Consider the following 27979-nt stretch of genomic DNA (forward strand, 5'->3'; position numbering starts at 1 on the left):
GCGTTTTACTATGGCGTTGATGTTGAGGAAATATTTTCCCTCCAATACCGCCAGTCAATCAGCACAACAAATTAAATAATTACTATTCGAAAACATTGGTAAAATATTATATTGTCATTCAAAGAATTATAGATTAACATCTCGTGAACGCAACCGCATTGCCAGATTTAAAAATAACTTTACTGGGAAATCACACTTTGCAATAATCTGAGTACTGCGCCCAGAAAAATAGGCTTTGCGATACAGACTAGGTGCCATGTTGGAGAGATCTAAAATCAAAAATACTATGTAAATATTCCCTTACCTTTGATTATCTTCAGCAGAAGGCACTTCCAGGAATCCCAGGTCCATAACAAATGTAGTTTTATTCGAAAAAACTCATAATTTATGTCCAAAAAGCTCCGTGTTGTTAGCGCGTCCTGTAGGCTACTCAAAAACATGAACGACGCCCGCCGGACTTGTCTTCACCAAAGAGGGAAAAAAAATATTTACGTTCGTTCAAACATGTCAAACGTTGTATAGCATAAATCATTAGGGCCTTTTTCAATCAGAACTTCAATAATATTCAAGGCGGACGATTGCATTCTCTTTTAAAACGTATTGGAACGAGAGTACCCAAACATGCACTCGTGCGCCAGATTAGTATCGGCCATCCGCTTATGACCAACGTTCCAAGTCTCTTGTTCGGTCAGTTTTCACAGTAGAAGACTCAAACCACTTTGTAAAGACTGGTGACATCTAGTGGATGGCGTAGGAAGTGCTCAATGATTAATAAGTCCCTGTATGTTTCAATGGCATAGGCTTAAAAGTAATTCAACACATCAGATACCCACTTCCTGTTAGAAATTGTCTCAGGGTTTTGACTGCCATATGAGTTTTGTTATACTTACAGACACCATTCAAACAGTTTTAGAAAATTCAGAGTGTTTTCTATCCAAATCTGTTAATAATATGCATATCCTAGCTTCTGAGTTGGTGTAGGAGGCAGTTAAAAATGGGCACATATTTTTTTCAAAATTCTCAATACTGCCCCCTAGCCCCAACAGGTTAAATCTACTTGAAAATCAATGGCAAGACCTGAAAATGGTTGTCTATGTAAGGACTGACGCTGGAGACGAGAAGCAAGTACAGGGAGTGAACATTTAATGGAAAATGGACATCAAACAAAACAAGAACAGCGTCTGGACGAGGGGAACAAAATGACATTACGACAATAATGCTGACACAGGGAGCAAAACTGAGGAACAGACAGTTATAGAGGGGGCAATCAACAACGTGAAGTCCAGGTGAGTCCAATGAGTGCTGATGCGCGTAATGATGGTGACAGGTGTGCGTAATGAAGGGCAGCCTGGTGCCCTTGAGCGCCAGAGAGGGGGAGCGAGAGCAGGCGTAACAGTAACGCCCCCCCAGGGCAGCCACCCAGCGTCCCACCTGGGCAAGCCTGATGGGCCGGCTGAGGCGTGGAAGCCCGACGAGCGGCTGAGGCGTGGGAGCCCGGCGATCCGGCTGAGGCGTGGGAGCTCGGCGATCCGGCTGAGGCGTGGGAGCCCGGCGATCCGGCTGAGGCGTGGGAGCCCGGCGATCCGGCTGAGGCGTGGGAGCCCGGCGATCCGGCTGAGGCGGGGAGCCCGGCGATCCGGCTGAGGCGTGGGAGCCCGGCGATCCGGCTGAGGCATGACGTGGTATGGGCGCCTGCCGAGCCAACCGAGGCAAGGAAACCTCTCGAGCCAGCTAAGGCGTGGTAGCCCGTCGAGCCAGCTGAGGCATCCCCAGTTCCATCGGCGGCAGCACCTGAACCCCACGTCACCACCAAAAACAAAAAACAAGAACTCCCTGATGTTTCAAATAGTGGTGTCAGCATTCTGTAAGGACCGACTCTGGAGACGAGAAATAAGTACATGGAGTGAATATTTAATGGAAAATGGACGTCAAACAAAACAAGAACAGCATCTGGACGGGGGGAACAAAATGACATTACGGCAATAATGCTGACACAGGGAACAAAGCTGAGGAACAGACAGATATAGAGGGGGCAATCAACAACGTGAAGGAGTCCAGGTGAGTCCATTGAGCGCTGATGCGCGTAATGATGGTGACAGGTGTGCGTAATGAAGGCCAGCCTGGTGCCCTTGAGTGCCAGAGAGGGGAAGCGGGAGCAGGCGTAACAGTCTAGCAATGATCAACAACCAATTTGAGCTCAAATAATTTTGAAAAGAATAATGGGCAAATGTTGCACAATCCAGGTGTGGAAAACTCTTTGAGACACTGTTTCTACAAAATATTGACTCAGGGGTGTGAATTCTTATGTAAATGAGATACCTCTGTATTTCTAAAAACATGTTTTCACTTTGTCATTATGGAGTATTGTGTGTAGATGGGTGAGAGAATGTTTTTATTTAACCATTTTGAATTCAGGCTGTAACGCAACAACATGTCGAATAAGTCAAGAGATATAAATACTTTCTAAAGGCACTGTAAATACATTTGATTTCATGAACTACTGTTTCTCTGTTTCTCTCTCTGTCTTCCAGAGCAGTCCTGATCAGTCTGCGTATCCTAGCCAACATCCTGGTCCTTCTCTCTCTGGCTGGCAGCATTTATATAATCTACTTTGTGGTGGACCGCTCCCAGAAACTAGAGCAGGAGAAGCCAGAGCTAACACTATGGGAGAAGAATGAGGTAGCTAGCTACAGTATACACTGAGTATACCAAACATTAGGAACACCTCCCCTGTGTCCCCTTTAAGGTACAGCCTCAGTTCATCTGGGCATGGACTCTACAAGGTGTAGAAAGTGTTCCACAGGGATGCTGGCCCATGTTGACTCCAATGCTTCCCACAGTTGGCTGGATGTGTCACGGATCCTTAAGGGCAGGAGGGGGCAGAGTCAAACGCAGGAGACTTATGTCCAGTAGTGCCGAAGTTTATTTACACTGACACTCGGTGGTCAAAAAAGGCACAGGGAGAGCACAATACCCAAAAGGGAAAACAGGTAATCCACGAAAGAAAAAATACGCACGGGGCGCAGCCCGGCAACAATAATAATCCAACGTGTTCCGCTGGGCAAACACAACAACAGCGTACACAAACACTGCCCGCAGACATACAATTTATCCCGCACAAAAAACGAACCCAAAGGACCAAACTAAATCCCCCCCCCCCCCCCCACTAATGACAGACAAGAAACAGGTGCGGACCTAGACAGACAAAAAACAAAGAACACAGAAACATAGATCGGTGGCAGCTAGTAGACCGCGACGACGACCGCCGAGCGCCGCCCGACCGAGGAGGGGCGCCATCTTCTGTGGATATTGTGACAGTACCCCTCCCCTGACGCGCTGCTCCCGCAGCGCGCCGACGCCGGCCTCGGGGACGATCCGGAGGGCGAGGCGCCGGCCGGTCCGGACGGAGACGATGGAACTCCTGCAGCATAGCTGGATCCAAAATGTCCCCCACCGGAACCCAGCACCTCTCCTCCGGGCCGTACCCCTCCCAGTCCACGAGGTACTGCAGGCCTCCTACCCGACGTCGGGAGTCCAGGATGGCCCGGACTGTGTACGCCGGGGCCCCCCCGATGTCCAGGGGGGGGCGGAGGGACCTCCCGCATCTCAGCGTCCTGCAGTGGACCAGCTACCACCGGCCTGAGGAGAGACACATGAAACGAGGGGTTAATATGGTAATATGAAGGGAGTTGTAACCTGTAACACACCCTGTTTATTCTCCTCAGGACTTTGAACGGCCCCACAAATCGCGGACCCAGCTTCCGGCAGGGCAGGCGGAGGGGCAGGTTCCGGGTCGAGAGCCAGACTCTGTCCCCCGGATTATACACGGGGGCCTCACTGCGGCGGGGGTCAGCGCTCTCCTTCTGACGACCTATCGCCCGCTTCAAGCACTCCTGGACAGCACTCCAGGTCTCCTGAGAGCGCTGTACCCATTCCTCCACCGCAGAAGCCTCCGTCTGCCAGGACACCAGGACCGGCTGATAACCTAATACAACCTGAAAAGGTGACAGGTTAGTAGAGGAGTGGCGCTGAGAGTTCTGGGCCATCTCGGCCCATGGCACGAAACTCGCCCACTCCCCTGGCCGGTCCTGGCAATACGACCGCAGAAACCTGCCCACATCCTGGTTAATGCGTTCTACCTGCCCATTACTCTCGGGGTGAAAACCCGAGGTCAGGCTGACCGAGACCCCCAGCCTCTCCATAAACGACCTCCACACCCTGGAAGTGAACTGGGGACCCCGATCAGATCCGATGTCCTCGGGCACCCCGTAGTGCCAGAAGATATGGGTGAATAGGGCCTCCGCGGTCTGTAGGGCCGTAGGAAGACCGGGCAACGGGAACAGACGGCAGGACTTCGAGAACCGATCCACAACGACCAGGATCGTGGTGTTCCCCTGAGGTGGCGGGAGATCCGTAAGGAAATCCACGGAGAGGTGAGACCAAGGTCGCTGTGGAACGGGGAGGGGCTGTAGTTTCCCCCGAGGCAGGTGCCTAGGAGCCTTGCACTGGGCGCACCCCGAACAGGAAGAGACATAGTGTCTTACATCCTCAGCCAAGGTGGGCCACCAGTACTTTCCTTTCAGGCCTCGCACTGTCCGTTCCACCCCAGGATGACCCGAGGAGGGTAGAGTGTGGGCCCATCGGATCAGGCGATCGCGAACACCAAGCAGAACGAACTTCAGACCCGCGGGACATTGAGGTGGAGTGGGTTCTGACTGAACCACCCGCTCGATGTCCGCATCCACCTCCCATACCACCGGTGCCACTAGACAGGAAGCAGGGAGTATGGGAGTGGGATCGATGGTCCGCTCCTCGGGGTCGTAGAGACGCGACAGTGCGTCGGCCCCCCGGTTCCGAGAACCCGGAATGTATGAAAGGGTAAATTGGAACCTTGTAAAGAACATGGCCCACCTGGCTTGACGAGGATTAAGTCTCCTCGCTGTCCGGATGTACTCCAGGTTACGGTGGTCGGTCCAGATGAGAAAAGGGTGACGTGCCCCCTCAAGCCAATGTCTCCACACTGTCAAAGCCTTGACCACGGCTAACAACTCCCTGTCCCCCACATCATAGTTGCGCTCCGCCGGGCTCAGCCTCTTGGAAAAGAATGCGCAGGGGCGGAGCTTCGGAGGAGCGCCCGAACGCTGTGACAGCACTGCTCCTACCCCAGCCTCGGATGCGTCCACCTCCACTATGAATGGCAAAGAGGGATCCGGATGCGCCAGCACCGGAGCGTCGGTTAACAGAACCTTCAGACGACGGAAGGCTCTGTCCGCCTCTGCCGACCACCGCAGTCTCACCGGACCCCCCTTCATCAGTGAGGTAATGGGAGCTGCCACCTGACCAAAACCCCGGATAAACCTCCGGTAATAATTGTCGAACCCCAAGAACCACTGCACCTCCTTCTCCGTGGTAGGGGACGGCCAATTACGCACAGCCGTAACGCGGTCACATTCCATCACCACCCCTGTGGTGGAAATGCGATATCCCAGAATAGAGACGGCTCGTTTGGAGAACTCACATTTCTCAGCCTTGACGTATAGGTTATGCTCCAGCAGCCGCCCAAGCATTTTGCGCACCAGAGCCACATGCGTGGCGCGTGTGGCAGAGTAGATCAGGATGTCATCGATGTACACCACCACACCCTGTCCGAGCATGTCTCTGAGAACCTCGTCCACAAAGGATTGGAAGACAGCGGGAGCATTTTTTAACCCATACGGCATGACGAGGTACTCATAATGGCCAGATGTGGTACTAAATGCGGTTTTCCACTCGTCTCCATCTCGGATACGCACCAGGTTATACGCGCTCCTGAGATCTAGTTTGGTGAAGAAGCGCGCCCCGTGAAATGACTCCACTGCCGTAGCAATGAGAGGTAGTGGGTAACTGAACCCCACTGTGATAGAATTTAGACCTCTATAGTCAATGCACGGGCGCAGGCCTCCCTCCTTCTTCTTCACAAAAAAGAAGCTCGAGGAGACGGGTGATTTAGATGGCCGAATGTATCCCTGTCTCAAGGACTCAGTGACGTATGTCTCCATAGCCACTGTCTCCTCCTGAGACAGAGGATACACGTGACTTTTAGGAAGGGCCGCGTCAGCCTGGAGGTTTATCGCACAATCCCCCTGTCGATGGGGTGGTAATTGAGTCGCCTTCGTTTTACTGAAGGCGATAGCCAAATCAGCATATTCAGAGGGAATGTGCACGGTAGAGACTTGGTCTGGGCTCTCCACCGTGGTTGCACCGATGGAAACTCCTATACACCTACCTGAGCACTCCCTCGACCACCCCTTAAGAGCCCTCTGCCTCCACGAAATCTGAGGGTTGTGAGTGGCTAGCCAGGGGATTCCCAGGGAATCCGGGGAGTCAATGAGGAATAGGCTGATACATTCCACATGACCCCCCCACGTCGCCATAACCAGTGGCACAGTAACCTCCCCCACTTGGCCGGACCCTAGCGGTCGACTATCTAGGGCGTGCACAGGGAAGGGGTGGTCCAGCTGAACCAGGGGAATCCCTAACCTATTAGCGACCCCACGGTCCATAAAACTCCCAGCTGCACCTGAATCGACTAGTGCCTTATACAGGAAGTGAGGGGAAAAATCGGGAAAACAAACTGAAGTGTACATGTGGTCGACAGGGGGCTCTGGGTGTGGCTGGTGCTGACTCACCTGGGGGGTCGATGTAGTGCTCTGCCTGTCATCCGAACTCCCGGGTGGACCCCTCCAGCACTGGTCCACAGTGTGTCCTCTGCGCCCACAGTTGGTGCAGGAGAGGCCCTCCCCTCCGGTCCTCCTCGAAGCAGCTCCTCCTATCTCCATGGGCAGTGGAGCAGGAGGGCTGGGAGGTGGAACGAACAGGCCCCGACTAGCACGTCCCCGGGTAGCCAGCAGGTTGTCCAGCCTGATGGACAAATCCACCAGCTGGTCAAGGGTGATGGTGTGGTCCCTACAAGCCAGCTCCCGGCGGACATCCTCTCGGAGACTGCAACGATAGTGATCCATCAGGGCCCGCTCATTCCACCCCGATCCCACGGCGAGGGTCCGGAACTCCAGGGCGAAGTCCTGAGCGCTCCTCGTCCCCTGTCTCAAGTGAAACAACCGCTCACCCGCCGCCTTGCCCTCCGGGGGATGATCGAATACCGCCCGGAAGCGACGGGTGAACTCCGGGTAGTCGCCCCGAGCCGAGTCTGGGCCATCCCAGACCGCGTTGGCCCATTCCAGGGCTCTACCCATAAGACAAGAGATGAGGACGCTCACTTTTCCTTCGTCGGAGGGAGAGGGGCGGACGGTCGCCAGGTACAGTTCAATCTGGAGCAAAAACCCCTTACACCCTGCAGCCGTCCCATCAAATTCCCTCGGCGGCGTAATCCGGATCCCGCTCGAGCCCGCTTCAGGGGGTATCGGTAGGGGCGCCAGCTGAGGAACCGGAGCTGGTCCGGTGGGGGAAGCACCTCTCTCCCAGCTCTCTAATCGGGTCAGCACCTGGTCCATCGCCGAGCCCAGACGGTGGAGGAGGCTGGCGTGCTGTGACACCTGCTCCGCTACTGACGGTGCTTCTGCTCCTGCTGACTCCATGTAAATTTGGTGCGGGATTCTGTCACGGATCCTTAAGGGCAGGAGGAAGGGGCAGAGTCAAACGCAGGAGACTTATGTCCAGTAGTGCCGAAGTTTATTTACACTGACACTCGGTGGTCAAAAAAGGCACAGGGATCGCACAATACCTAAAAGGGAAAACAGGTAATCCACAAAATAAAAAATACGCACGGGGCGCAGCCCGGCAGTAATAATAATCCAACGTGTTCCGCTGGTGTCACAACTCTCGTCGTCTGACGATAAGGAGAAATCACTGTCAGACCAATATGCAGTGAGTTGTATACTCATCTTCTTTTAATCGGAGAAAGAAGGAAAACCAAACAACACGTATACAAAAATAATAACAATGATAAACGACGAACGACAGTCTTGTCAGGCAAAAACAGCTAAACAAGAGACAACCTCCCACAAATCACCAACACAAACACACCCTAATATATAGGACTCTCAATCAAAGGCAACTACACAACCCTTGCCTTCAATTGAGAGTCCACACCCCAATTAACTACACATAGACACAGACTAACTAGAAAGAACATAGACATAGACTAAAATAGAGCAGTGACCACAAAACCCGGAAATAATAAATCAACTACCCTACTACATAAACCATCACCCCGAAACACATAAACAAAATACCCTCTGCCACGTCCTGACCAAAACTAATACAATTACTCCCTCTGCTGGTCAGGACGTGACAGTTGGGAAAACACAACAACAGCGTATACAAGCACTGCCCGCTGACATACAATTAATCCCGCACAAAAAACGAACCCAAAGGACCAAACTAAATACCCCCTCCACTAATGACAGACAAGAAACAGGTGCGGACCTAGACAGACAAAAAACAAAGAACACAGAAACATAGATCGGTGGCAGCTAGTAGACCGGCGACGACGACCGCCGAGCGCCGCCCAACCGAGGAGGGGCGCCATCTTCTGTGGATATTGTGACAGGATGTTCTTTGGGTGGTGGGCCATTCTTGATACACATGGGAAACTGTTGAGTGTGAAAAACCCAGCGGCGTTGCAGTTCTTGTCACAAACCGGTGCGACCTGGCACCTACTACCATACTCCATTCAAAGGCACTTAAATGTTTTGTCTTTCCCATTCACCCTCTGAATGGCACACATACACAATCAATGTCTCAATTGTCTCAGTGCTTAAAAATCCTTATTTAATCTGTCTCCTCCTCTTCATCTACACTGATTTAAGTGGATTTTACAAGTGACATCAGTAAGGGATCATAGCTTTAACCTGTATTCACCAGGTCAGTCTATGTCATGGAAAGAGCAGGTGTCCTTAATGTTTTGTAAGTAGGCTTACTCTGAGTCCGGGAAACCTTACAATATTGTGTTTAACTTGGTTGATGGATTATAGCTACTGTATCTCATTTTAGGCACTTGATTTCCCTGATGACAAAGACATATGTGACAGGACTTCAATTACATCGTGCCTTGTGTTTCTCTCGCATAATTTCCTCTCAGAATGCTGTAATAAAGGCGTTAATGTGAAACTGGAGACCAATAGGGAGACTGCTATCACCAGCTACATGTATCACCATCTGTGCATGACAGCTGATCATTTAATTCAGTTCAGGATAATGGATGCCTGTAAGGGCTTTGATAAGATAACTGTTTCCACTACCCTGATGTCACTGCCTGGACTGATGGTGTTTTCAAGACAACTGGGAACTCTGGAGAGAAAAAACTGGTCAAATCATGACGTCAGTGATCTTCAGGTCGGAAAGTCAAAGCTCTAGAAAGATGCCAGAGTTTCTGACTTGGAATTCTGAGTTGGACAGCCTCTTGCTCCTAACTGCTTGCTCCTCCGATGCCTCCATATATTAGTGAAAAAGAGAAGAGAAGGTCCTGATACAATGACTCCTTATGATGTCATCAGGCGTATATGAACGTGTCTATTTCTTAACATACCCAGTGTCTGATGTCATATCCTGTTTCCTGTCCCAGGTGAGTGTGGTGGTCTCCCTCATCACCATGATCGCCCCGTCTGCCTTTGAGCTGGTGGCTCAGCTGGAGATGTACCATCCTAGGACCTCCCTCCGCTTCCAGCTGGCCAGGTCTGACTCTGACAGCACCTCAAATCTCATTTGGCCACACTTAACATTACGTTTCACAGATACAGTAGAGTATCAGAGAAATTGGATTCATATTTTGACATGTAACTACACCGTAGCTGTACTGTTAGTTAATGTTGCTACTAAATTGATTTTAGCTTGTTTTCTTTCTTTTGTAATGCAGTGAATGTTATGTCTCCTCGCCACAGAGTCCTGGTGTTGTATCTGGGTAACCTGTACAGCCTCATCATTGCCCTTCTGGACAAGGTCAACAGTATGAGTATGGCGTCAGCTGCTGCAGCTGTAAGTAGTCCTGCTGAGATTGAGGCTTTCCTAATATGGACACCATACAAGCCATGTCACTAAACTCTTTCCGTATTGTGCCGCAGTCCCCAATCAATAAATAAATGTTACTGTTATTGCTGATGTTAATGTCAATGCTTTAAAAAAAAAAGTTAAATTATTATTAGATTTTTTAAAACCTTTATTTAACTAGGCAAGTCAGTTAAGAGCAAATTATTTTTTACAATGACGGCCTACCCCAGACGGCGCCCTATGGGACTACCAATCACGGCTGGATGTGATGCAGCCTGGATGCTACTGTTAACAGCGATCTTGATCTGTCAATGTGGGGAAGGTTTAGAAAACAAAGGAATGAAATTATGAAAATGTTCATACATTTTTCAAGCTCTGATTGACTGATGGATGGATAGACAGACTGACTGGTTGATTGGTTGATTGATTAATTAATGGTTTTGATGGATCATTTCCAGGCGGCGGCCTCTGTGGTTTCGGGGAACTTGTCTGACTCCACGGCATTCATGGCAACTATCTCCCAGCCGAGGGAGACGAGCCTCTCCACCCTCGTATCTGACATCTCCATCTCTGAAAACCGCAACAGCACCATAGCGACCATTGCCATGGTGCTGGATGTCAACACCAGCATCAGCACTAGCAAGGTCACCATGGCAACCATGTACAACCACACTGGGATGTTTGAGCAGAACAAGCAGAAGAAACCGGACGAGTGCTGGGAGACCTACGTTGGACAGGTGCAGAAGTTAATTCCTTGTCATTCGTTCATTTGTTAATTCGCTCATTTGTTAATTTGTCAATTCATTCATTTCTTCCTTCATTTATTTGTCCATTCATTTCTTAATTAATTTGTTAATCTGTCCATTTGTCCATTCATTCATCTTTTAACATTAATTGAGCAACACTTTACAGAGCAAGTGTACTAACAACTGTTCCATGAAGGTCGAGACCTTTTGCATAGGCCAGAGTAGAACTGTTACAGGGACACTCCATCATCAACCTGACAATTTACATGAATACATACAGTTGAAGTTGGAAGTTTACATTCACTTAGGTTGGAGTCATTAGAACTTGTTTTTTAACCACTCCACAAATGTCTTGTTAACAAACTATAGTTTTGGCAAGTCGGTTAGGACATCTAATTTTTCCAACAATTGATTACAGACAGATTATTTCACTTATAATTCACTGTATCACCATTCCCGTGGGTCAGACGTTTACATACACTAAGTTGACTGTGCCTTTAAACAGCTTGGAAAATTCCAGAAAATTATGTCATGGCTTTAGAAGCTTCTGATAGGCTAATTGACATCATTTGAGTCAATTGGCGGTGCACCTGTGGATGTATTTCAAGGCCTACCTTCAAACTTAGTGCCTCTTTGCTTGACATCATGGGAAAATCAAAAGAAATCAGCCAAGACCCCAGAAAAATTGCTCCCAAGTCTGGTTCATCCTTGGGAGCAATTTCCAAACGCCTGAACGTACCACGTTCATCTGTACAAACAATAGTACGCAAGTATAAACACCATGGGACCACGCAGCCGTCATACCGCTCAGGAAGGAGACTCATTCTGTCTCCTAGAGATGAACGTTGTTTGGTGCGAAAAGTGCAAATCAATCCCAGAACAACAGCAAACGACCTTGTGGAGATGTTGGAGGTAACCTTTACAAAAGTATCTGTATACACAGTAAAACAAGTCCTATATCGACATAACCTGAAAGGCCGCTCATCAAGCAAGAAGCCACTGCTCCAAAACCGCCATAAAAAAAGCCAGACTATGGTTTGCAACTGCACATGGGGACAAATATCGTACTTTTTGGAGAAATGTCCTCTGGTCTGATGAAACAAAAATAGAACTGTTTGGCCATAATGACCATCGTTATGTTTGGAGGAAAAAGGGGGAGGTTTGAAAGCCGAAGAACACCATCCCAACCGTGAAGCACGGGGGTGGCAGCATCATGTCGTGGGGGGTGCTTTGCTCCAGAAGGGACTGGTGCACTTCACAAAATAGATGGCTTCATAAGGGAGGAAAATGATGTGGATATATTGAAGCAACATCTCAAGACATCAGTCAGGAAGTTAAAGCTTGGTCGCAAATGGGTCTTCCAAATGGACAATGACCCCAAGCATACTTCCAAAGTTGTGGCAAAATGGCTTAAGGACAACAAAGTCAAGGTATTGGAGTGGGCATCACAAAGCCCTGACCTCAATCCTATAGAAAATCTGTGGGCAGAACTGAAAAAGTGTGTGCGAGCAAGGAGGAAAACAAACCTGACTCAGTTACACCAGCTCTGTAAGGAGGAATGGGCCAAAATTCACCCAATTTATTGTGGGAAGCTTGTGGAAGGCTACCCGAAATGTTTGACCCAAGTTAAACAATTTAAAGGCAAGCATGTAAACTTCTGACCCCACTGGGAATGTGATGAAAGAAATAAAAGCTGAAATAAATCATTCTCTCTACTATTATTCTGACATTTCACATTCTTAAAATAAAGTGGTGATCCTAACTGACTTAAGACAGGGAATTTTTACTAGGATTAAATGTCAGGAATTGTGAAAAACGGAGTTTAAATGTATTTGGCTAAGGTGTATGTAAACTTCCAACTTTAACTGTAAGGCATTCATAACATTTTCATGAAATCATTCATAACACCTTCATGAGTGCTCTGGTATCATTCATAACACCTTCATGAGTGCTGTGGTATCATTCCTAATACCTTTATGAGGGTATCATTCCTAACACCTTTATGAGTGCTGTGGTATCATTCCTAACACCTTTATGAGTGCTGTGGTATCATTCCTAACACCTTTATGAGTGCTGTGGTATCATTCACAACACCTTTATGAGTGCTGTGCTATCATTCACAACACCTTTATGAGTGCTGTGGTATCATTCATAACACCTTTATGAGTGCTGTGGTATCATTCACAACACCTTTATGAGTGCTGTGGTATCATTCACAACACCTTTATGAGTGCTGTGGTATCATTCACAACACCTTTATGAGTGCTGTGGTATCATTCATAACACCTTTATGAGTGCTGTGGTATCATTCACAACACCTTTATGAGTGCTGTGGTATCATTCACAACGCTGTGGTATCATTTATAACACCTTTATGAATGCTGTGGTATCATTGATAACATCTTTATGAATGCTGTGGTATCATTCACAACGCTGTGGTATCATTTATAACACCTTTATGAATGCTGTGGTATCATTGATAACATCTTTATGAGTGCTGTGGTATCATTCACAACACCTTTATGAGTGCTGTGGTATCATTCACAACACCTTTATGAGTGCTGTGGTATCATTCATAACACCTTTATGAGTGCTGTGGTATCATTCACAACACCTTTATGAGTGCTGTGGTATCATTCACAACACCTTTATGAGTGCTGTGGTATCATTCACAACACCTTTATGAGTGCTGTGGTATCATTCATAACACCTTTATGAGTGCTGTGGTATCATTCACAACACCTTTATGAGTGCTGTGGTATCATTCACAACGCTGTGGTATCATTTATAACACCTTTATGAATGCTGTGGTATCATTGATAACATCTTTATGAATGCTGTGGTATCATTCATAACACCTTTATGTAGAATTTATAACAACATCCATAACACATACATTCACAAGGAGTCTTCATAATAAAAGTCCCCTAGAATAGATCTTTATTATTTTTATTTATTTTAGTCATTTAGCAGACGCTCTTATCCAGAGTGACTTACAGTAGTGAATGCATACATTTCATGGACTTTTAAAAAATTAAAAAATGTTTTGTTTTTTTGCCCCCCGTGGGAATTGAACCCACAACCCTGGCGTTGCACACACCATGCTGGCGTTGCAAAAACCATGCCCTACCAACTGAGCCACAGGGAAGGCTTTATCTATTCTACAAAGGAAATGTGTATTACTACTGTCACAGTAATCTATTATGAAACATAACACTGGAGTAGTTCAACCATGTCAGCCTAAGCACTCTGTGTGTACGGTAAGCACCAATAACTATTACCGTTCTAGATCATTCTGTCTGTACACAGACCTAATAATCAACAGTCTCATCCCTCAGACAGTTATCCTTAATACCTCTTAAAGGCATTATGCCCGACAAGAAAAATGAAAATGCCTTGTCCTGCGGCGATTGTTTCCCCCTAAACAATAGATTGAGTATGGATTGAAACGTACCCAGGCAGACATTCAGGTAATGAAGCTGTCACTAGGCCAAGGATGCAAAACGGATGACTTGTTCTTGGTGCAGATCAATAGGAGGGTATATCGTGTGTCGTCGTCTCAGGAGTGGATATTCTCAACAAGAAAATGGCATCATATAATTAGCAGAGCTGGGTTCAAATTATATGTTTTTATATTTTCAAATGCTTGATCGAGCTTTCAACCAATAGTAAAGTCCCCAAAAGTGCAAGAACCCAGGTCTGATAAGTATAGCTTGATGATCCATTTCCCATGAGTTATGTACAGTTAGGACAGATGTTATGAGTTTTTCTGAAAGACATAAAGTATACATTTTATTCATTTAGCTGGCGCTCTTATCCAGAGCGACTTACATTCAAATAAGGTAGGATGTGACATCCACATGCCACAGTCACTGCAAGTAAAACTCCCCGCAATAAAGCTGACAGTGACATCAGTGCTAGTAGGTGTTAGCTAGTGTCATTACAGAATGACCAGAATGACCTTAAAGGCGACCCAATAACAGATAGTTACCAGACAGTAGCTATAACAGTGCGTTTCATTATGCTCATATGTTTATATGTGTTGTATTGTAGGAGATGTTGAAGCTGTCTATCATCGATATGATCTTCACGGTGGCCAGTATCCTGTTGATAGACTTCATCAGAGGGCTGGTGGTCAGGTACCTGAGTGACTGCTGCTGCTGGGACCTGGAGAGCAAGTTTGTATGTACTCAACCTCCATTCAAAAAGTATTTGTTTACTTTCAAATAGTCTAGCTGTGCTTAACTGAGCTTGCTTGGTGCAATGGAATAGTCCCGAAAGTGCAAATACTGCCCATATGGTACTCCAGGCAAGCTCAAAGGGTTTGAAAGAAAACAAATACTGTTTGAACCCAAGGGTGATTGTGACTGTGTCGTTATCCAGACGTCAATTGTAATCAGACGATAAGTGCAAACTATGTTGAAGTGCAGTACGGTTTGCAAGTCACAGTTGGATGACATGCTTTTTAATTGCTCCTGGTAACTGTATGTTCTGGTTTAGTCCACGCCATCACGGCAGGCCCAAGCTGTTGCATCTATCAGGAGGCAACTTTATTTTAAGACATTTGACTAGGTCGTCAATATATTTCATGAAGTAATTAAAGGTTTAATTAATGTCACCCTTTATGTTTCTCACCTGGCAGCCTGAGTATGGGGAATTCAAGATAGCTGAGAATGTACTCCACCTGATATATAACCAAGGAATGATCTGGTATGTCACATTCTACTGGGTTTGTCACTTCATCTATTCTTTATTTTTATAGGACAGTGGAGTTCCAATCAACCTTTCACATTGTTTAAACCCTGGTCTCCAGTGGGGGTGCATTTTACATTGACATTTTTGTCATTTATCAGATGCTCTTATCCAGAGCAACTTACAGGAGCAATTAGGGTCAAGTGTCCTTCTCAAGGGGACACAGACAGTTTTTTTCACCAAGTCGACTCGGGGATCCGAACCATTGACCTTTCAGTTACTTGTCACGTCCTGACCATAGAAAGATGTTATTTTCTATGGTAGAGTAGGTCAGGGTGTGACAGGGTTTTTTCTCTCTATGGTTTCTATTTCTATGTTGTCAGAGTCTAGTTTTGTATTTCTATGTTGGGGTTTTGTTTGGGATGATCTCCAATTAGAGGCAGCTGGTCCTCATTGTCTCTAATTGGAGATCATACTTAAGTAGGGTTTTTTTCCACCTGGGTTTGTGGGAGATTGTTTTTTGAGTAGTGTATGTTTCAACTCTGCGTCACGGTTTGTTGTTTTGTTCTTTAGTTTATGTATCGCATAGTTTCAGTGTAAATAAAATGTGGAACGACACACACGCTGCACTTTGGTCCGCTTCTCCTTACGATAACCGTGACAGAATCTCCCACCACCAAAGGACCAAGCAGCGTGGTATGGACCAGTGGACTATTGAGATAAGGAGGAGTATATCCTCGCTTCATACTCGCCAAACCCACTGGCTCCAGGTCATCTACAAGACCCTGCTAGGTAAAGTCTCCCCTTATCTCAGCTCACTGGTCACCGTAGCAGCACCCACCTGTAGCACGCGCTCCAGCAGGTATATCTCTCTGGTCACCCCCAAAGCCAATTCCTCCTTTGGCCGTCTCTCCTTCCAGTTCTCTGCTGCCAATGACTGGAACGAACTACAAAAATCTCTGAAACTGGAAACACTTATCTCCCTCACTAGCTTTAAGCACCAACTGTCAGAGCAGCTCACAGATCACTGCATCTGTACATAGCCCATCTATAATTTAGCCCAAACCACTACCTTTTCCCCTACTGTATTTATTTATTTTGCTCCTTTGCACCCCATTATTTCTATTTCTACTTTGCACTTTCTTCCACTACAAATCTACCATTCCAGTGTTTTACTTGCTATATTGTATTTACTTCGCCACCATGGCCTTTTTTGCCTTTACCTCCCTTATCTCACCTCATTTGCTCACATTGTATATAGACTTATTTTTCGACTGTATTATTGACTGTATGTTTGTTTTACTCCATGTGTAACTCTGTGTTGTTGTATGTGTCGAACTGCTTTGCTTTATCTTGGCCAGGTCGCAATTGTAAATGAGAACTTGTTCTCAACTTGCCTACCTGGTTAATTAAATAAAGGTGAAATAAAAATAAATAAATATCTAGGGCTTTGGAGAATTTAGGGGCAGGAGAAAAGTGCCTCCCATGGGAACAGGTGGAGGCAGCGAGAGCACGGCAACAAGGGAAGCATGAGAAGCAGCCTCCCCAAAAATTGGGTGGGGGGGCACACGGGGAGATTGGCAGAGTCAGGTTGGAGACCTGAGCCAACTCCTCGTGCTTTCCCTTTAGGTGCGTGTCACCAGTCTGGCGCCACCTGTGCCAGCCACATGCATCAGGTCTCTAGTGCGCCTGCCCAGTCCGGTGTGTCCTGTTCCTGCTCCTCGCACTCGCCCTGAGGTGCGTGTTACCAGTCTGGCGCCACCTGTGCCAGCCCCACGCATCAGGCCTCCAGTGTGGCTTCCCAGTCCAGAGCTTCCGGCGACAGTTCCCAGTCCAGAGCTTCCGGCAACAGTTCCCAGTCCAGAGCTTCCGGCGACGTCCCCCAGTCCGGAGCCTCCAGCGACGTTTCCCAATCCGGTGAGACCTGTTCCAGCTCCACGTAAGAAGCCTCCAGTGATGATCCATGGTCCGAAGCCTCCAGTGATGATCCATGGCCCGAAGCCTTTAGGGATGATCCATGGCCTGGAGCCTGTAGGGATAATCCATGGCACAAAGCCTCCAGTGGTGATCCATGGTGCGGAGCCTGCAGTGATGATCCATGGCATGGAACCTCCTGAGACGGCCCGCAGTCCGGAACCTCCTGAGACGGCCCGCAGTCCGGAACCTCCAGCGGCGGTCGGCAGTCCAGAACCTCCGGTGATGATCCACAGTCCGGTGACACAAAAGCAGAGGGATCAGCGGGCAGAGCGGGGGTTACGCCCCGAACCGGAGCCACCTCCTCTGCTGGAGGATTTGCGGGATGAGAAGGTTCTGAGTACTGCACCAGAGCCACCATTGACATTTGCACCCTCCCTAACCCTCCCTTTTTGGGGGGGTTCTTTTGTTGTCGGTGCGTTTGGAGTCCGCACCTTTGGGGGGGTACTGTCACATCCTGACCATAGAAAGATGTTATTTTCTATGGTAGAGTAGGTCAGGGCGTGACAGGGTTTTTTCTCTCTATGTTTTCTATTTCTATGTTGTCAGGGTCTAGTTTTGTATTTCTATGTTGGGGTTTTGTTTGGGATGATCTCCAATTAGAGGCAGCTGGTCCTCATTGTCTCTAATTGGAGATCATACTTAAGTAGGGTTTTTTTCCACCTGGGTTTGTGGGAGATTGTTTTTTGAGTAGTGTATGTTTCAACTCTGCGTCACGGTTTGTTGTTTTGTTCTTTAGTTTATGTATTGAATAGTTTCACAGTGTAAATAAAATGTGGAATGACACATACGCTGCACTTTGGTCCGCTTCTCCGTGACATTACTGACCCAACACTCTTACCCACTAGGATACCTGCCACTCTAGGAAAATGTGCTTATTGCTGGGAGTGTTACCCACCCACTCCACCACGGCTCGCAACGTATTTGTCTCTTCTGACATAAGCTATTGGTCTTTGCTGTTGAGCTTTCAGACATCAGATACAACATAGACAGTAGATGGAACTAGGGCCCAGAGTTCATCCTCAAGTCACATTGCCAGGAAAAACTCTGGTTAGAGATATAACACACTCTCTCACACACTTCAATTCTATGTTCACTTTATCTAATTTGTTTACAATGTGTGGAAACGTGTAAATTCCTCTGTCTGTATAAAGTATGTATATTGCTAGCAGCACCATATCACCAAGTCACATTCTGACTGTGAAAATGTGATTGGCTATTAATGGTGATTCTGATTCTAATGTAGAAGGTAATGTGCCCATATTAGCTATAATATATAACCCAGTCCTTCTATAAAAGGCAACCTTACTAAGGGCAGGACAGCCCCTGACCCAGAGTAATATGCTGTGCTATGTGTGATATGTCCATTCCACACCTCTGCAGTTAGATGGACAGTATTACCTCTGTTCATTCCACACCTCTGCAGTTAACTGGACAGTATTACCTCTGTTCATTTCACACCTCTGCAGTTAAATGGACAGTATTACCTCTGTTCATTCCACACCTCTGCAGTTAGATGGGCAGTATTACCTCTGTTCATTCCACACCTCTGCAGTTAGATGGACAGTATTACCTCTGTTCATTCCACACCTCTACAGTTAAATGGACAGTATTACCTCTGTTCATTCCACACCTCTGCAGTTAGATGGACAGCATTACCTCTGTTCATTCCACACCTCTGCAGTTAAATGGACAGTATTACCTCTGTTCATTCCACACCTCTGCAGTTAGATGGACACTATTACCTCTGTTCATTCCACACCTCTGCAGTTAAATGGACAGTATTACCTCTGTTCATTCCACACCTCTGCAGTTAAATGGACAGTATTACCTCTGTTCATTCCACACCTCTGCAGTTAAATGGACAGTATTACCTCTGTTCATTCCACACCTCTGCAGTTAAATGGACAGTATTACCTCTGTTCATTCCACACCTCTGCAGTTAAATGGACAGTATTACCTCTGTTCATTCCACACCTCTGCAGTTAGATGGACAGTATTACCTCTGTTCATTCCACACCTCTGCAGTTAGATGGACAGTATTACCTCTGTTCATTCCACACCTCTGCAGTTAAATGGACAGTATTACCTCTGTTCATTCCACACCTCTGCAGTTAAATGGACAGTATTACCTCTGTTCATTCCACACCTCTGCAGTTAAATGGACAGTATTACCTCTGTTCATTCCACACCTCTGCAGTTAGATGGACAGTAGTACCTCTGTTCATTCCACACCTCTGCAGTTAGATGGGCAGTATTACCTCTGTTCATTCCACACCTCTACAGTTAAATGGACAGTATTACCTCTGTTCATTCCACACCTCTGCAGTTAGATGGACAGTATTACCTCTGTTCATTCCACACCTCTGCAGTTAAATGGACAGTATTACCTCTGTTCATTCCACACCTCTGCAGTTAGATGGACAGTATTACCTCTGTTCATTCCACACCTCTGCAGTTAAATGGACAGTATTACCTCTGTTCACTCCACACCTCTGCAGTTAACTGGACAGTAGTACCTCTGTTCATTTCACACCCGTCATTTCAGAGCTGATCAACTCAATGGTCCGAAGCCGAGAGCCATCGGCCGGTAATGTGTTTTATATGGGCTGTGAGCCCATACCTGTGTGGGGTGGGACTGGAGGAGCTCCATTAGCAGGGGTGTAAATCTGTCCCTCTCTGTGTCCTCTGGCTCCTTTACAGCGTGGGGACATTCTTCTCCAAACCCCCACCCCTCTCTATGTGTCCTCTGGCTCCTTTACAGCGTGGGGACATTCTTCTCCAACCCCCCCACAAACTGCTGTGTAGGTAACCTTGTTGGCTCATGTATACATTATGATAATTCAGTTCCACTTCTCCTCTCTCCCCCCCTATCTCTCTCTCTCTCTCTCTCTCTCTCTCTCTCTCTCTCTCTCTCTAGGATGGGTTCATTCTTCTCTCCCTGTCTGCCTGCCTTCAACGTGTTGAAGCTGATAGGCTTGATGTACCTGAGGAGTTGGGCTGTGCTCACCTGTAACGTCCCTCACCAACAGGTGTTCAGAGCATCCAGGTCAGGGGCAGAGGCATGCGCACACACAGTCATGCACACACAGGCATGCACACACACACACACAGGCACACAAACAGGCATGCACACACACACACACACAGTCACACACACACATACACAGGCACGCACACACACACCCACAGGCACACACACATACAGGCGTGCACATACACACACACACACACTGGCACACACAAACACACACACACGCAAGCGCACACACACACACACACACACACACACACTCACACACACACACACACACACACACACACACACACACACACACACACACACACATACAGGTATACACAGGCACACACACACACAGGCACACACACACAGGCGCACACACAGGCATGCACATACACACAGGTACACACACATACACACACACACACGCACACACACACATACACACACATATAGTGTACTCGGAAAGTATTTAGACCTTGAGTTTTTCCACATTCTGTTACGTTAGAGCCTTATTCTAAAATGGATTAAGAAAATAATAATTCTCATCAATCTACACACAATACCCCATAATGACAAAGCAAAAAAGGGTTTATAGAAATTTTTGCAAATGTATAAAAATGTATAAATAGATGTAAATAATAAACTTTAAATAATAAACCTTATTTACATAAGTATTCAGACCCTTTGCTTTGAGACTCAAAATTGAGCTCAGGTGCTCAGGTGCTCAGGAGATGGGCCTTGGTTAGGGAGGTGACCAAGAACCCGATGGTCACTCTGACAGAACTCCAGAGTTCCTCTGTGGAGATGGGAGAACCTTCCAGAAGGACAAACATCTCTGCAGCACTCCACCAATCAGGTCTTTATGGTAGAGTGGCCAGACGGAAGCCACTCCTCAGTAAAAGATTATACAGAGATCCTTGATGAAAACCTGCTCCAGAGCGCTCAGGACCACAGACTGGGGCGAAGATTCACCTTCCAACAGGACAACAACCCTAAGCACAAAAAAACGATTTCATCCATTTTAGAATACGACTGTAGCAAAATGTGGAAAAAGTCAAGGGGTCTGAATACTTTCCCAATGCACTGTATATATACACACAATCATACTGGACAAGCATGTGCAGAAGACACAGCCACTCTACCATTCACTTCTCTCTCTCTCTCTCTCTCTCTCTCTCTCGTACTGATGAATCCATAATAAACAGTACCACAAAAGACTAACATTACATAACAGCATAGTGCGACACTGCCTCTTTTGGACAGTGAGTGAGTCTGATTCACTCTGGGCCTATAATCCTGGTTCGGTGGTTCTGATTCTCTGGCTCAGTGGTTCTGGTTCTGTGGTTCTGGTCTCATTACTCCTCTCCTCCCCTCCCACCGGATCTTATTTTCCAGCTCTGTGGAGAGAGAGAACAAAATGAGCACATCTCTGTGATGAGCTACTACACTGCTCCCTCCCTCCCTCCCTCACACACACACACACAGACACACACACACGGCCTGCAGGCACTCAGCCCACTCTGATTTATGTAACGAGTCTGTTGCTGCCTCTTTCAGGCCTTATCAGTCACTCCCAGATGTACAGGAAAATACACACTTATGAAAGCGTGCGCACACACACCATACACTTCACTTGGTTATGTAAAACAGCATGATAAAGAAATAGCATATAAGTTTATTAAAGAAATAGAATGATATGAATAAATAGTATATGTGACTCACCACCTGGATTTGGTCTTAATTAAGTAGCAATATTTGAAATTGTGTATTTTACATTGGATAAAAGTAGAGAGCTTCCAAAATGGTATATCATACACTGCATTTTTGAGGAACAATGGGAAAGTAATTATTTGAAAGTTGATAAACTTTGAAACTTACTTTTGAGAAAATGTCATTTGAATGTTTTGATATCTAGTGAAGAGCTCTTCTATGTCTACACCCATTCAGCACCGTTCACACCCTCTTAAGCTTCAGCCCCACCCATCTCCTTTCATTCTTGGTGCATTCAGAGCACACACTTGACACTCTGGCCGATGATTTGTTTAACTCTGGATAACATGAAAACAGCCTAACCAGCTCTGCTGGCAACAATTTCATTATGCTTTTTTGCAGACGTTTACTGACACCGCCCATATTCAACGGGTGTTGTACACTTTAGCTTAAGACATCTAGCTAGCTATGTAAACAAAGCTCAAATAGACAGAAGCCCTCTATATGGCAGACCAATCCAAACTCCTCTCTTGGCATGTCCAGCCCACTCATTATCTCAGCCAGTCATGGCTAGTGGGACGGTAGCTGTGGCTTAGCCAACAAGTCTCATAATTTAACAATTTTATTTGCATTTACAGATGGCATTTAAGTTTGTTATTAAGGCTCATGAAAGTTGTTATATATGTTCCAGAAGGCATTTCTGCCAAAAAATGGCTCTCCTGTGAAGTCGTGACTTGCGACATAAGCCTAGTTTCCTGAAACGGGTCACATATGAAAAATATCTTCCACCAAGACCTCTCCATCACAGTTCACAACTCCAGTGTCACCCTCCCAGAGTGCTAAAAACCTTGGCGTGAACCTGGACACCCTGTCGTTCTCTGCCGCTCCTGCAGGTTCGTGCTTTACAACATCAGTAGAGTAAGACGATACCTCACACAGGAAGCGACGCAGGTCCTAATCCACGCACTTGTTCTCTCCCGTCTGGACTACTGCAACTCGCTGTTGACTGGGCTCCCCGCTTGTGCCATCAAACCTCCTGGTTTTCAACCTTACCAAGTTCTCTCATGTCACCACACTCCTCTGCACACTCCACTGGCTTCCAGTTGAAGCTCACATCCACTACAAGACCATGGTGCTTACCTACAGAGCAGCAAGAGGAGCTGCCCCTCCATACCTTCAGGCTATGCTCAAACCCTACACCCCAACCTGAGCACTACATTCTGCCACCTCAGGTCTCTTGGCCCTTCCACGTCTACGGGAGGACAGCTCCCGCTCAGCCCAGGCCAAGCTCTTCTCTGTCCTCTCACCCCAATGGTAGAAACTTCTACCTGAAGCTAGGACAGTCCCTGCCCATCTTCCAAAAACATCTGAAACCCTACCTCTTCAAACCAGTATGTTTGTTGTTGTTGTGTCCGTCCGTCCCCCCCCCCCCCTCTAGCTCTGGTTCTACTGATAGCTACGTTATTGAGGGGGAAAATTATTTTGATGACTGTGATATGTGGTTGTCCCACCTAGCTATCTTAAGGTGAATGCACTAACTGTAAGTCGCTCTGGATAAGAGTGTCTGTTAAATTACTAAAATGTAAATGTGAAAATGTATAACCAAACAATAGTATGATAGTATATTAAAAATATATTCCACCATTCCTATTGTCTCTAACCAAACATGGATTATGGGTTCTGATTATCTGTCTTTGTAAACATATTTGATCAGGATTACAAAGACAGAATAACTTGAAATAACACAGATAAATAAACAACATAGAAATAAAAGTACTATTTTATTTCTCTCATTTGTTTCTAGATCAAATAATTTCTACCTGGCTATGCTGTTGTTCATGCTTTTTCTGTGTATGCTGCCCACCATCTTTGCCATAGTGAGATACAGACCTTCCCAACACTGCGGGCCATTTAGGTAAGCGATTGTTCCCGTGAAGCTCTTGAATCATGGTGTCCATTTTAATATTAGCCCTTGTAATTTAATGTAATGTAAGCCACACTTTCAATAGGGTTGCAGTATACTGTGTGTGTGTGTCTGTGTCTGTGTCTGTGCATGTTTGTAGCCCAAGTGAGTGTGTGTGTGTGTGTGTGTGTGTGTGTGTGTGTGTGTGGACGAGCTAACTCCTATTGAGAACCTTGAAAATTGCTATAAAACATCAATCCATGATTAGTTTATTATCATCACACATCATAATCTGCTGAAAGCAGTATATGGCCACGAAGAAAAGCCTGTGTAGCTCTAATTCTGCTGTAACACTATGCTTCATCCTTTCCTGTAATACAATGGTCATATTTTGTGTGTGTGTGTGTGTGTTTGCGCTCGTTCCCCTGCAGCGGTCAGGAGAAGATTTATGACATCATCTCAGAGACGATAGCCAATGACTTCCCGCTGTGGTTCAGTAAAGTGATGAGTTACGTCACCAGCCCTGTCGTAGCGCTGCCCGCTCTGCTGCTGCTGTTGTGAGTGCACTCACACACACAGACAGACTCTCACACACATATACACACACAGGAATGCAGACTCTCTCTCTCACACACACAGACTCACACACACACAGACTCACACTCACACACACTCCATGTAGCCTGACTTGCTTGATGCATTCGGATTGGTCAAGTCATTGTGTCAGTCCTCTTGGGGTAACTCTCTCTGTCCTTCAGCATGTTGATCAGTCATTGTGTCAGTCCTCTTGGGGTAACTCTCTCTGTGTCCTTCAGCATGTTGATCTACTACCTTCAGGCCATTGCCAGATCCCTTAAATTCACCAATAACCAGCTGAGGATGCAGCTTCAGACTGTGAGTTATAGATGTTATAGTTCTCGAAGTCAGTCACTATTATACATTAAACAAACGTACATATGAACTTAGAGTGCATCCCCAATATTCCTTAGACAGTGTACTACTTTTGGTTCTGGTTAAAAGTAGTGGACTATGAAGGCAATATGGTGCCATTTGGGATGCCCACTTAGTCTCATGACTGTATGCTGAACAGAAATGTATTTGTCAGGAGAGAACAGAAGACAAGAAGAAGGTATTACAGCTGGCTTCAGGTAAACCTCATCATTCTACTTCCTGGTTGGTTGGTTCTATGTAGTCTATATCTACATATCCCCTAACCTCTTACCTTTAACCCTTCACCTCACTTGACTATTAACCTTTACCAATAAAATGTTGAACTTTTGAACACCTAAGCTATAATCCCTGACCTGTAACCCCTGACCTCTGACCCCCACCCACAGCGAGGCTACAGGCCCCAGAGGTCCCCGGGGGGGACAGGAAGCCTGACCAGCAGGATGGTGACATCACCAGCCGCGAGTCGTCCATTCGCACGCCGTCGCCACGATCCAACGGCAGTGTCACAAACTTCCAGTCGCCCGATCGTCGCGGCAACGGCATCCGCACCATCACCCAGTCGGCATCGAGGGCCGCGACCGCTAGGGCGACATTTGCTGCTGGGGCGTCTAGAAGTCCAACAGTGTCCATACTGCACAAGCAAAAGCCGGAGAACATCCCTAACAGGTGTGTCACACACACACACATATGATGTGTTATTCTGTCTGGTCAGTCACATGCTTTTATACAGTCCTCTACAGGTGTGTCTACAGGAGGATTAAGGGTTGGTGTCCATGTTGTTAGTCCTAAATAAACCTCTAAAGGGGGACTCCAGCACTTAGCCCAAAGTTTAAACTTAGTCTCCCATTAACATCAATGCATGACTAAGTGAAAATTACACTTAAGTGGAAGTCAGGATTCACCCCTAAGAAATTGAATGGGATTCCATCTCACTGCTTTCACTCAAGTCAGATCAGGTGTCATGAAAGGAAAAGTGTAGTTTTCTACAACAGTAGCTAATAAGCAGTGCAATATTTAAGTCCTTCTAAAGCCCGTTTGGACATACTATGGCCTGGAGTACTGTCACTACCAAAGGAATCAATGATACACAGTATCAGTAGTATTTGTTACTGTAATGATTCAAGTTGAAGTGGTTTCTCATTACGACCACATACAGTAGTAACATTTATCATCCGTATTTCCCTCTGTCACCACAGACACCCTTCCTACCTGGGAGGCCCTAGCGGTACCTGCAGGTCCAAGTCCTACCACCATGTGGCGTACAACCCCCCGACACGCTACTCCTCAGAGAACATCCACTCCGACCCAATCTACAGGAAGACCATCAGGCCCATGCACTCCGCAGAGGCAGCTGGGATAGTGACCGCCCAGAGCTACGTGGGCCGTCGCCCCTACACCACGCGCTACGTCATCGTCAACGAGCACGAAGCTAGGAAAAAGTTGCTTCGATCAGCCACACGCGTCCCTCGCCACTTCCGATCGGAGGACCCGGTGGGTGAAATCGTGGAGCTGATCCCACGGAATATCAAGCGGTATACTCCAAGGGCTCCGCATCTGCATGGGCACCCACATAGGTCGAATCCACCGCAGTCACACCTGAGTGATGAAGAGGAGGAGGAAGAGGCAGGGGGGAAGAGAGATTCTAGGAGGGGGTCGTTCGGGCAGACTCACCGGCCCCGCTCACTCTCCGACCTCCACCAGCCGGCTCGCTTCTACATCGGAGAGCGCCTGGAGACCAAGCTATCTATGGCGTCAAAAGACAGCCACACTGCTAGGGGGCGCTACGGCGGTGAAGCCCAAAAAGGGGACTGTGAGGATATGGAGACGTGCTTGCACTCCCTCTCCCAGACCAGCATCAGAGGAGCGGAGCTTCCACCACCAGTCAGGCACACACAGTCCCCAGCCAGACACCCCCACTCCCCGAGCAGACCTGTACACTCATCCTCCCAGGGCCCTGGAAGACGCCTGGAGCCCCAGGTCAAGCCCAAGACATCCAGGTCCAAGCTGGAGCCTTCCCTGACTGAGTCGGACTCGGCTTCTCTGGCCTCCAGTAGCGACCAGCAGAACAGCAGCACAGACCAGTACATCCAGGTCATTCACAACAAGGAGAAGTATCTCAAGTCTGAGGCAAGGCAAGGCAAGCTGGCTAAGAAGAAGTCCAAAGCCAGTATAGATCTCAATGTGTCTGGGTCCAAAGACCTGGTCTGCTCCAACGTGTAGTTGGTGTATTTGTATTGTGAATATATCTAGGTTTATTTAACCTTTATTAATCCATGTAAGTTATTGACAGTAGTGTAAAGTACTTAAGTAAAAATACTTTAAAGTACTACTTAAGTAGTTTTTTGGGGTATCTGTACTTTACTTTTACTCCACTACATTCCTAATAGCCTGTTGTGGACAGGCGTTCCGCTAGCCAATGGAATCGCATGGCGCGAAATACAAAAACTACTAAAATACCACAATTCAATTTTCTCAATCAACTATTTTACACCATTTTAAAGATAAGACTCTCGTTAATCTAACCACATTGTCCGATTTCAAAAAGGCTTTACAGCGAAAGCAAAACATTAGATTATGTTAGGAGAGTACATAGACCAAAATAATCACACAGCCATTTTCCAAGCAAGCATACATGTCAATAAAACCCAAAACACAGCTAAATGAAGCACTAACCTTTGATCTTCATCAGATGACACTCCTAGGACATTATGTTATACAATACATGTATGTTTTGTTCAATCAAGTTCATATTTATATCCAAAAACAGCTTTTTACATTGGCGTGTGATGTTCAGAACATGTATTCCCACCAAAAACTTCTGGTGAATTTACTAAATTACGTTGCCAAAATAAACGTTGACAATATACATAACAATTGTTAAAAAAATTATAGATACAGAACTCCTTTATGCAATCGCTGTCAGATTTTAAAATAGCTTTTCGGCGAAAGCACATTTTTTCAATACTCTGATTACATAGCTCAGCCATCACCGTG

General features: G+C 46.7%; 1 protein-coding gene across 1 annotated transcript in view; it reads left to right on the forward strand.

The window, feature by feature from the left end:
- LOC106587877 (transmembrane channel-like protein 3) overlaps positions 1-27343 on the forward strand; it is a 62682-nt gene extending 35339 nt beyond the window's left edge. The window contains exons 10-22 of the mRNA XM_045708975.1: positions 2532-2679; positions 9563-9672; positions 9879-9972; positions 10443-10721; positions 14784-14912; positions 15373-15440; positions 20317-20445; positions 23936-24046; positions 24466-24591; positions 24850-24928; positions 25140-25182; positions 25372-25651; positions 26182-27343. Of these exons, the coding sequence (XP_045564931.1) occupies positions 2532-2679; positions 9563-9672; positions 9879-9972; positions 10443-10721; positions 14784-14912; positions 15373-15440; positions 20317-20445; positions 23936-24046; positions 24466-24591; positions 24850-24928; positions 25140-25182; positions 25372-25651; positions 26182-27205 (2620 nt within the window). The 3' untranslated portion in view covers positions 27206-27343. The remainder of the gene's footprint in view (positions 1-2531; positions 2680-9562; positions 9673-9878; positions 9973-10442; positions 10722-14783; positions 14913-15372; positions 15441-20316; positions 20446-23935; positions 24047-24465; positions 24592-24849; positions 24929-25139; positions 25183-25371; positions 25652-26181) is intronic.
- The last annotated feature ends 636 nt before the right edge of the window (positions 27344-27979 follow it).

Source organism: Salmo salar, chromosome ssa26 (genome assembly GCF_905237065.1).
Source record: "Salmo salar chromosome ssa26, Ssal_v3.1, whole genome shotgun sequence".
Lineage (NCBI taxonomy): Eukaryota > Metazoa > Chordata > Actinopteri > Salmoniformes > Salmonidae > Salmo > Salmo salar.